The 12,031-nt window shown below is 37.2% G+C and overlaps 1 protein-coding gene and 1 pseudogene across 2 annotated transcripts in view; one reads left to right on the top strand and one right to left on the bottom strand.

Moving 5' to 3' along the window:
• Positions 1-12,031, bottom strand: part of LOC117695479 (uncharacterized) — a 64,539-nt gene that overhangs the window by 34,915 nt on the left and 17,593 nt on the right. The window contains exons 1-3 of one of the 2 annotated variants that reach the window (XM_034486367.2): positions 11,736-11,899; positions 11,363-11,499; positions 10,496-10,550 (exon numbers count right to left, since the gene is read on the bottom strand). The exons of the other annotated variant lie outside the window; for it this stretch is intronic. Of the exons in view, the coding sequence (XP_034342258.1) occupies positions 10,496-10,510 (15 nt within the window). The 5' untranslated portion in view covers positions 10,511-10,550; positions 11,363-11,499; positions 11,736-11,899. Of the gene's footprint in view, positions 1-10,495; positions 10,551-11,362; positions 11,500-11,735; positions 11,900-12,031 lie in introns of those variants that run through there. 2 annotated transcript variants of the gene reach the window in all.
• Positions 4,581-6,749, top strand: LOC117694047 (small ribosomal subunit protein eS1 pseudogene; annotated as a pseudogene).

The raw sequence follows: 12,031 nt of genomic DNA, 5'->3' as shown, positions 1-12,031 counted from the left end.
AAAAAAAGAAATCACAAAGGGAGACAACTCTAGAGATTGTAAACCTAGGAAAGAGATCAGGAGTCCTAGATGCAAGCATCACCAACAGAATACAAGAGATAGAAGAGAGACTCACAGGTGCAGAAAATACCACAGAAAACATTGACACAACAGTCAAAGAAAATGCAAAATGCAAAAAGCCCCTAACCCAAAACATCCAGGAAATCCAGGACACAATGAGAAGACCAAACCTAAGGATAATAGGCATAGATGAAAGTGAAGATTCCCAACTTAAAGAGCCAATAAAATCTTCAACAAATTATAGAAGAAATCTTCCTTAACCTAAAGAACGAGATGCCCATAAACATATAAGAAGCCTATAGAACGCCAAATAGACTAGACCAGAAAAGAAATACCTCCTGTCACAAAATAATCAATACTCCGCCAGGCAGTGGTGGCGCACGCCTTTAATCCCAGCACCTGGGAGGCAGAGGCATGTGGATTTCTGAGTTCAAGGCCAGCCTGGTTTACAAAATGAGTTCCAGGACAGCCAGGGCTATACAGAAAAACACTGTCTCAAAAAAAACAAACAAAAACAAACAAACAAACAAACAAACAAATAATCAAAACACCAAATGCACAAAACAAAGAAAGAATATTAAAAACAGTAAGGGAAAAAGGTCAAGTAACATATGAAGGCAGACCTATACGAATTACACCAGACTTCTCACTAGAGACTATAAAAGCCAGAAGATCCCCATACAGACCCTAAGAAATCACAAATGCCAGCCCAGGCTATACCCAGGAAAACTCTCAATTACCATAGATGGAGAAATCAAGATATTCCATGACAAAACCAAATTTACACAATATCTTTCCACAAATCCAGCCCTACAAAGGGTAATAGATGAAAAACTCCAACACAAGGAGGGAAACTACAACCTAGAAAAAGCAGGAAAGTAATCTCCTTTCAACGAACCTAAAAGAAGATAGCCACACAAACATAATTCCACCTCTAACAACAAAAATAACAGGAAGCAACAATCACGTCTCCTTAATATCTCTTAAAATCAAATGGACTCAATTCTCCAATAAAAAGACGTAGACTATCAGACTGGATATAAAAACAGGACCCAGCATTTTGCTGCATACAGAAAATGCACCTCAGTGACAAAGACATACACACTACTTCAGAGTAAAAGGCAGGGAAAACAAATTTCCAAGCAAATGGTCCCAAGAAATAAGCTGGAGTAGCAATTCTAATATCAAATAAAATCGACTTTCAACCAAAAGCTATCAAAAAAGATAAGGAAGGACACTTCATACTCATCAAAGGAAAAATCTACAAAGATGAACTCTCAATTCTGAACATCTATGCCCCAAATGCAAGGGCACCCACATACATAAAAGAAACTTTACTAAAGCTCAAAGCACACATTGCACCTCACACAATAATAGTGGGGGATTTCAACACCCCACTCTCAGCAATGAACAGATCATGGAAACAAAAGGGGATGGCATCTGAAATGTAAATAAAATATAAAATAAATAAATAAAATAAATAAAATTTTAAAAAGGCAAAAAAAAAAAAAAACCTAAACAGAGATACAGTGAAACTAACAGAAGTTATAGACCAAATGGATTTAACAGATATTTATAGAACATTTAATCCTAAAACAAAAGAATATAACTTCTTTTCAGCACCTCATGACACCTTCTACAAAACTGACCATATAACTGGTCACAAAACAGGTGTCAACAGACACAAGAAGACTGAAATAATCCCATGCATCGTATCAGATCACCACGAACTAAGGCTGGTCTTCAATAACGACAAAAGCAATAGAAAGCCCACATACACATGGAAGCCGAATACCAGCTCTTAACCTCAGGTCCACTGCAGTGAACCAGATGCTTCACTTTGTGCTTTACAGCTCCTGCTTCCAACACCAAGACACTAACCTGCCAGACACTGCTGTCCCAGACTAAGTTAAAATGTGAAATGTTTGGAAAGGTTTCTACTGAATGTTAGTTACATCCTCCCATCCTAAAATGTGCCAAGGATTCTTGAACAAATCATGGGCAGCCTGTTATATACCTGTTTGAATAGCCGAATGTATATCTTGAAATACTTCATGCTTTAAAATGTCCACATCCTTTTATCCTGAAATATCTTGTAATTTCTTGAAGACATTTTGAAAATCATTGAGTTAGCAATTTTCTATATAATATGCACAATGATAATGATGACAGTGTTGTAAGATGTGAATACCATGAATCTGCACACTTGTGATATGACATAAAAAACAAAACAAAATAAAACATAAAAAAAACAAAAAATAAATAAATTGAATACAATTATAATAATTTAAAAAATTATCATTTTTGAAATAGAAAATAAGACAAACTCTGTGATTCAATGTTTCATATTTTCTAGCCCTTAATGAGAAAATTAAAATACCTGAAAATACTAGTGTAGATTACACTAAACTACCAAAAAAGGATTAAAATAAGTTCCTAATTTTCATAAATGAATAAAATCTCTCTGATTCCAAGGAATTCAAAGATGAATTAAATATGTAGTTTCTTTATAAATAAGGATTTAGAAAACCCCAACTCAGACACTATATACTTCTTGAAAAAATAGAATATAATATCTTTGTATTTTGGTTGAGGAGTAATTTGTTTTTAGTTTTACTTTATGTATATAAATGTTTTGCCTGCCTGTATGTATGTGCACTACATATGTGCTTGTTGCCCAAGGAGGTCAGAAGAAAGCAAAGAATTTCCTGAAACTGGAATTACAGACTGTCAGGAGCTACCTGGTAAGTGTTGGGAACCAAACAGGGGTCCTCTACAAGAACAGCCAGGACTCTTAAATGCTGAGTCATTTCTCAAACTCTTTGATTATAGCTTTTCCATGCTTGATTTATTTATTTGGTAGAATGAAGTTTATGTACAAGGAGAGTGGAGTCAAACTTGAGAACTTCTAGTGTCATTATACAGCTAGCTAATTAAGACTGGAGAGTTGTTGCCTGAGAGTAAAGGAAAACTTAACCTCAAATTCTTCCCAATAATAAGTATCTTTATGGCCCATCTAACTAAGTTCTACCTATTTCATTCAAAACTAAATCCCTTGCCTTCTGATTCTCCAAAGCATTCATGGACAAAATGTCAAAGACTATCTAGGTTTTGTGCAAAGCATTCTTTTATGCAAGATTATTATACAATTCAACTCAGCTTGAAGATTCCTTCATTTGATAAATTCTTTGGTGACCAAGAGTGAACTTGGGCAGAATCTTGATTTTCTATTGTGATTTTTGGGGGGAGGAGGAGTAGACATTGATTTATATCTCCCCCAGGAAGAGAATTTTAGCAATATATACATATCTTAATGTAGCCTGAAAGTAAATTGCTGGTGTATTTTTAGTGTATGTGCATTTTGACTTCGAGCCATTATATCATATAGAGGTCTGTTGGGAGCCGACTTTAGCAGAAAGTGGCTAGATCAACTTTGCAGCCATCTGGAACCATATACCCTGACGAAAGATTTGGTTTTCAATAGCCTACAACAGCTGAAGCACACTCTGATATCCCACATATTTTGTGTTGCTGTTTACTGGCCCCAGCTGCAAGGTGCACGTGGTAGTCACGCCTGCAAGGCATGCAGTTCACGTGCTGTCCACGTGCTATCTACGCCATACATGCTTATAAGGCGCATGTGCTATCCAAGCCTGCAAGGCATTGCGGTGCACGTGCTGTCCACGCTATAGACGCCTGTAAGGCTTATGTCATATCAACACCTGCAAGGCACGTGGTATCCACGCACCTACAAGGCACGTGGCAAAAGCCTATAAATAGCTCCGAATTCCCTTCAATAAACGAGACTTGATCAGAATCTCTGTCTTGTCTCCATTCTTCACGTCTCTTCCCCTTTATCCCCACTCTCTCTCTCTCTCTCTCTCTCGCTAGACCCTGACCCTCGGACCGGAACGGGCAGTACGGACAGCAACAGAGGTCAGATACAGATTTCTCTACTTCTATAATACTGGTACTCAAAAAATGATTTTGTAGCATTTCAAATGTCAGCTTTTTATGCTATGGATGTTCAACCCATTTGCTAGTCATATGCAGTTAAGAAGGAAAAGGCAATCCTCCAGTGTGATGTGGGAAGATGCCTTCACTCTAGTCACTCAGTAAGCATATTAAGTATAACTATATACCTTGAAAGTACACAAGAGGCACTCCATCAAAAATCAAAGAAAGGAAAAGTGGAAAGTAGTCTGGTTAGGAATCCAAGGAATTCACAAAAGTGCTAGAGTGTAAGATGACTGCCCATCTTCAACAACAGAAGTCACACAGGCCATGTCTCTCAATCCCAACCTACACATACATACATACATACATACATACATACATGTTTCAGCCTTTCCACCCACTAATAGGTGTCTCTTTAACAACATCAGACACAAAGGGAATAGCAGCAAGTGAGATCAGTGGGATGTCTGCAGCAGGGAAAGTGTTTTTGTTCCCCCACTGAGTCTGCCTGTGTTGGCAAACAGGCAACATGTCACGGGAGACACATAGAACAAGCATCCAAGATGGGCTATACTTTGTTCCTGCTGGCCAAGAGACCAATCTCTTATTGTGACCAGATCAAAAAGAATGACAATTCAGGCCAGTGAGATAGCTCAGCAGGTAAGGGTGCTTGCTGCCAAGCCTGACAGTCGGAGTTCAATCTCTTGAAACCTACATAGTGGAAGGACAGAACTGACTTCTGTAAGTTGCCTTCTGACCTCCATATGCACAAATGTGTGCACACACAAAAACATAAATAAATGTAAGAGATGATGACTACACTGAAAAATCTATACATTATGGAAATTTCCTTCAGGAATAAAAGTGAAATAAAGATACAATAAAGGAAAAATATGTTGCCAACAGGCTTAATCTGAAAATAATTACTAAAAGCAGTTTACGGACAGATAAATGATCACAGAAGGAAATCTGAGTTATCAACAATGAAGAACATCAGACATGTTTGTTTTTAAAAAAGATAAATATAATAATGTCATTTCTCTTCAATTTTCTAAAATATGAAGATGTTGAAAGCAATAACTATAACAATGTAAAGACTGATGTGGTAGCACATGGCTGTGCCACCTACTCAGGAGGCTGAGGCAGGAGAATTAAACGAACCTAGGAATTTGAAACTTGAGAACAAATATAGTGAAACCAAACAAAGAGACAAAGACACTGTAAGAGTGTCCAATGTAATTTTCTATGCATGTAAATATAACAACCAAAACAGAATGGGACCAGGTAAGGAAACTTATACAAGCTCATACATGTAGCTAAAGAGGTAAAAATATTAACATTAGTTGTATTTTATAAAGTTAAGTACACATGATAATCTCTAGAGTAAACACAAAAGAAACTCTGTAAATAGATATAGTCTAATATATAACCAAGGGCAAAGCATGGTGGTACTTTTACCTGCAATCTCAATGCTTCGGAAGTAGAGGAGCCAGGAGGATCACAAGTTTGAGGCCAGCCTAGGCTGTATATCAAGTTACAAAACAGCCTGAAATTGAAAGAACCAGTAGATAGAAAATCAATATAGGACTTTAATCCCAGCAGTCAGGAAGCAGAGCAGGCATAACTCTGTGAGTTCAAGGCCGTTCAAAAGCTACATGGTTACACTGTCTTAAAACCAATATAAGCCAACCAAACAAATGAAATAACACCACCAACTAACTGTTTGCTGTCACATATAGAATACCCCACCAAAAAGCAAAACATACATTTTTTTTCCAAGTATGAATGAGTTGGGAAACAAGCTTTAACAAAATTAATATAATTGAAACCACTGGGCTACATAGCAAGATAAGATAAACACAAGATACTCAGTGGTAGAGTATGTTTATCATACCAGGGTTCTGGGTTCAATTCTCACCAGATACAGAGAGAGAAAACATAAAACAAGCTTGGTTTGGGTTAAGTTCTTGTGTACGGGCAAGAAGGGAGTTAAGAAGAAAGTGGTTGATCCATTTTCTAAGAAAGACTGGTATGGCATGAAAGCTCCAGCAATGTTCAATATTAGGAACACTGGAAAAACACTAGTCACAAGGACTCAAGGAACCAAAATTGCATCTGATGGCCTCAAGGGTCCTGTGTTTGAAGTGAGCCTTGCTGATCTACAGAATGACAAAGTTGCATTTAGAAAATTCAAGCTAATTACTGAGGATGTTCAGGGCAAAAGCTGTCTAACTTCCATGGCATGGATATTACTTGGGACAAAATGTGCTCCATGGTCAAAAAGTGGCAGACCATGATTGAAGCTCATGTTGATGTCAAGACAACCAATGGGTATTTGCTCTGACTTTTCTGTGCTGGTTTCACTAAAAAACCTCAACAATCAGATAAGAAAGACATCCTATGCACAGCACCAGCAAGTCCACCAGATCCGCAAGAAGATGATGGAGACCATGATCTGGGAAGTGCAGACTAATGACTTGAAGGAAGTAGTTAATAAACTGATTCCAGACAGCATTGGGAAAGACATAGAAAAGGCTTGCCAGTCCATTTATCCTCTTCATGATGTCTTCATTAGAAAAGTAAAAATGTTGAAGAAACCCAAGTTTGAATTGGGAAAGCTCATGGAGCTCCATAGTGAAGGCGGTAGTTCTGGCAAAACAAATGGAGATGAAACAGGTGCTAAGGTTGAAAGAACTGATGGATATGAACCACGAGTCCAAGAATCCATTTAAAATCCAGATTTTTAATAGTGACAAATAAAAACTCCTATTTGTGAAAAAAAACACAACAGAACACCAAATACAAAACAAAACAAATGTTTAATTTTTTAAAAGGCAGCAAGAGTAACCACCGCCAAATAAAATGGGAAAAAGGGCAATGAATGAACAATAAAATGGGATGCCAAAATCCAATAATTTCATTTAAAGTGAAAAGACTAAAATGCACCAGTTAAATGAAAATTTCCAAATGGATTACAGCTATTTCCAAATGGATTACAACATATAATATGTGCTAATAAATCCATTAAAAGATACATCAGTATGGACTGAAACTGTGTCCTTCAAGACATACATTTAAATCTTAATCTCCAATGTGGTTTGGTTTGGGGGTGCAGATTAGGGAGATAGTAAGGTTAAATGAAGTCAGAAGGGCCATCACCTGACAGGAGTCCATAAGAGGAAGGACAACAAATCAAGTTCTCTGCCCTCCTCTTCCCATATGATGTACACATAGAAAAGGCCATATAAGAGCACATAAAAAGGCAGCTACCAACAAGTCAAGAAGCCACTGTATTAGAAACTAACCCTGCTGGCATCTGATCTTATACTGTGGTATCTTCTCATGGTAACCTAAGCAGAACAAAATACATGCATAGGATCTGTATGCTGAAAACAATATAACATCAACGAGATGATCAAAGATCTAAATAAATGGAGAGGTATACTGTAGTCAATGTTATTTAATTCAGTCACAGTTCTAGCAAAATATTTTTAAACATACAAGCAAGATCATCCTAAAATGTATGCAAAAAGCCAAAAGGAAAGGAGCACACATAGGTTAACAATTTTGGCAAGGTAGAATAAAGTTAAGAGAGTTTACGCTATCTAATTTTAAGATTTACTATAAAACTCCTTCATTATTTACTATAATGAAGGCACTCTAGTACTGGTAGAAGATAGATACACAAATCAACAGAACAAAATAGACAACTCCTAGATGAAAACACAGAAACTGGAGGTGGTGCATATCTACCAGCATAGCAGTCATATGCCAAGAGGCAGGAGGATTAAGAGTTTTTGGCCAAAAAGGACTATATAGTCAGTTTCTGGCCAACCTGGGTTTCATATCAAGACCTTAAAAACTAAGAAAAAAATTAAAAATCCCACTCGTAAAACATAGCATCAGTCTGGGCAATAGTTGGTTTGGGATGTGATCCCTAAGGCTCAGCAACAGAAATAATAATAGGTTAAGTAGAATTAATTGAAAAAAATACTTCTGCATAAGGAAAAAAATAGCTAAGAATGTGAAGAAGCAAACCTGTGGATTGGGAGGAAATATATTTGATTTTTAATGTTAATGTATTTTGTTAATGTTAAATAAATATATGATTTAAAAGTTATATTTAAGTAATTTTTAATAAAAAACCATTATTTCTAATAAGGTATTAATAGCTAAAAAGTATAAGGAACTGAACTCAATAGCAAACAAACAACTCCACTTGAAAACAAGCAAGGAACCTCAACAGATTCTTCTAAGAAAAAAGACACAGGTAAGCAAACACCTATAAACCTAGCACTTGGAAAGGCAAGCAAAAGCTACATAGCAAGTTCGTCACTAGCCTGGGGCACATCTCAGTTACATGTAGAATCTAAAACAATCAAACTCAATAGTAGTAGAGAGCAGAATGGTAGATACCAGACAAAGTATAGAATACTTCAGTTAGATAGGATTAAGTGATAAGTATTTGAGGTGACAGATGTGCTGGGTATGATTTAAGCATTTCTCAATATATAAATAGCATCATTCTGTATGGCTCTCTATCACCTTGCTTTCTTATATAACCCAGGACCAGCTGCCTAAGAGTGGCACAATTCATAGGGGGCTGGGATTTCTCACATCAATCATTAATCAAGAAAATGATCCTTAAGGCCAATCAGCCAGAGGCATTTTCTCAATTGAGCCTCCTCCTTCCCAGATGACTCTAGTTAACAAACACACTAGTCCCCACAGTATCCAGTAAATATACACAACTATGCGGAATATTCTTTTTTTTTTCTAAATCAGAACAGAGATAGATACCATCAATAATGTTTTAATGTTGGGAACAGATCCCAGGGTCTTGCCCATGCTAGGTAGATGGTCTACCTCTGGGCTACATCTTCAGCATTTGTATTTTAGGGACAGGACCCTGCTAGGTAGCTCAGAGTAGCCCAGAACTCATGGTTCTTTTGTCTCAGCTGAGATTACAGCTATATGCCATCCGGCCCAGAAGATAACTGATGTGAAGTGAGAGCGAAGACAAGGTTTTGTGTAGCCTGAGTATCTGTTACTTAGATGATTTCATTTATATCATATGACATAACCAAACTCTTGAAATAAGAGAACAGATAGGTGTTTCCAGCAGTCTAGGTCCGGGGTGGGGGTGAGGGGTCAGGGAGCAGTGAATGTAGCGTTGAGGAAGCCTTAAAGTGATGCAATATTTTGATCATGTTAATGTCAGTACCCTGTCTGTGATATTGACTATATAGTTCTGAAAGATATAATGGGTATACAGGCCTTTTTTGTATTATTCTTTGAAGTATATGTACATATTCTTCAAACAGTATGTAAATCAATCTTGAAAGCAAATATATAATTTCAAACTAAGGTTATAAATACCTGATCCCATTTTATATGACACACTTGAGAAATCAAAACTGTAATGATACAGAATAGATCTATAGTTGCCTGAGTTTACAAGATGGGATACTATAAGAGAACAGCATGAAACAGCTTTTGGGGAAGATGAAACTATTCTCCGTCTCCCTGGTCAGTTAGTTCCAACAATCTACTTGTGTTAACATTTATCAACTTGTACAACAGCAAGACTTCACTGTAATTAAAAAAAACCTGAACACTGAACAAAAAAGATGGTAAATTGTACATATCTCAGGGAATTTGTCTTTTGGATGCAAGAGAACTGAAAATCCAACCGAGGAAATGATTACAGGAAAATCATTTGAAAGAGAAGAGATTTCATTCCCAAAGTCTCCATTCTCTCTATGGAATTTTATGAGAAATAACTACAGGAAAGCAGGGAAACATTTTTTTTATCAGTCTATTACTGAAGACAATTCTACATGAAGACACAGGAAAAAATGCCCCAAAATACAATTCCAGAAAAATCTTGGTTTTCCGTGAAGCCTTGGTATGCTCTATCCTAATGAAATAAGGCAAACCAAAGTACTGGTTACACTACCATATAGCTGTCAGACAGTTCAACAACAAACTGGAAATTCACAGATAATCTTAACTGAAGAATTAACATTTTTTCACTTTACAATGGTGCAAAAATAATGTGAACTGAATAGAAACTATACATCAAATTTTGATTTTTTCCTGAGATAACCGTAAGCAATACTCTATTCTTTGATGATAGAAGGCAGCAGCAAGAGCAACAGTTTCCAGTAAGCAATGCCATTATGGCCTATACAGACCACAATATACCATGTTGCCATGATGTTGAGTGGGATAGGGGTATTAAATGAAATTTCAACTATGAATTGACATAACTCCAGAATATAGTATCATCATAAGTTAAGAAACATCTGTTACCTTTATTTACTTAAGGCATCAACTATCTAATTTGATCTTAATTGGCTATTTTTCCATTTTCTCTGATTCCAGTAATTGATAGTTTCCTATTTTGCAGTGCTGATGCTTATATATCTCATCACATCTATGATAACATATAGAAACAGATAGACCACATACTTACCTGGGGTTTGGTCATTTCTTGCTTTTCTTGAGAAAACAGATGTATGAAAGCTGAGCTGGAATGAGTACAGTAGAAGCAATCATTAGCTATGCAGGGCTTAGAATCATCTGCCCAGAAATCCCCTCACGTGAGAGGCCATTCTCTGGAAGAGTATGAGCAACTCTAAGTCTTTTGTTTTGTTTTCTTTTTGAGACAGATCTCTCTCAAAATGTAGCCCTGGGTGGCCTTGAACTCACTGAGATCTTCCAGTCTCTGCCTCCCAAGTACTAGAATTAAAGGGGTGTGCCACCACATCAGCACCAACATTCCTTGTAGTACTGATAGAACCTATTCCTAGGGCTTTGTGCATGCTAAGCCAGTCCTATACCAGCGAGATACAAAGAACAGATTTTAATAATGCAAAACTAAAGCAATCATAGGAAATGTGTAATATGATAATAAGTAGAAATTCAGGATAAAAGGCTATATAGATGTTAAAATAATGTATAGAACTGTACACTTATTATCTACATGTTTTGTAGCTCAAAGTTTAGAAAATGTTACAGAGAAATATCTGAGGCCAAATTAAATTTCTAAATAAAAATGATATATAAAACTACAGGCATGCATTTTAAATAATATAAATTAAATGTTAACTATTAAGTGATATATAGCTCTTGAACGTCTAAGAATGGACATTTAAATAAGGGGTAAAATTAGTTCCTATTTTCTTCCCCTCTATTTTCAAATTAATCATAACTCAAATATTATTAAACTCTAAAAAAATAAGCCTCTACCTATTATTCAAATTGTGCCTGTCTATCCCTCCTCAGACCCAAATGTCCAAAGGCCGATAAGGCTTTACAGATTTTTTCCCCTTTCTCTCACCTCACTGGGGCGGGCTACCTCAGGTGCTGCGAAGAAGTCTTTAAATGCTGATTCAATCCAGGACCCTTCCCCGCGACTCCTGCGAGTTGTACTCTGGAAGACTGAGATAAGGGGGCGCATCTAAAGAGGGGAGATCACTGTGGTAGAAAATGTATAAAAGCCAAAGTTTAGTAAGACTCACTTAATCCTAACTAGCCTCATAACTTTGTCCCCTATTAAGTCCGCAGACCCCGGTTCTCTGTCCTCTCAAGCCCCCATCATCCCATCTCCCAGTCTCTCGCATCAATGACATACACGAACCTCCCTTCACTCATTCCCCCAAAACTCCCCACCACTCAGCTCGCGACCCCAGATGTTAGACCCTCAACCTTACTCAATCAGATTTTTTTTTTCTTTTTCTTTTTTTTGGCAGGCTGTTGAGTAGACCTTTCCGTGAGCGGTTCAGAAAAGCACTTCCGCATCGGACCTACTAGCTGTCTCTGCCGCTTATACGGGGACCGTGGCTTGTACTACGCATGCTCAAGTTTGCCTTTGAGACAGCATCCGCCAATAGTCAACATGGCACGCAAAGGCGACCACGCTGAACGCATGCGCAGAGGGTAGCCGGCCGCGTAGATGATGTCACTGATCGGAAAATAAATTCTGCATCCACTGTTTTTTTTTTTTAAC

The sequence above is a fragment of the Arvicanthis niloticus genome, chromosome X (assembly GCF_011762505.2).
Source record: "Arvicanthis niloticus isolate mArvNil1 chromosome X, mArvNil1.pat.X, whole genome shotgun sequence".
In the NCBI taxonomy this organism is placed as follows: Eukaryota; Metazoa; Chordata; class Mammalia; order Rodentia; family Muridae; genus Arvicanthis; species Arvicanthis niloticus.
This window is presented reverse-complemented; position numbering and strand designations above follow the sequence as displayed.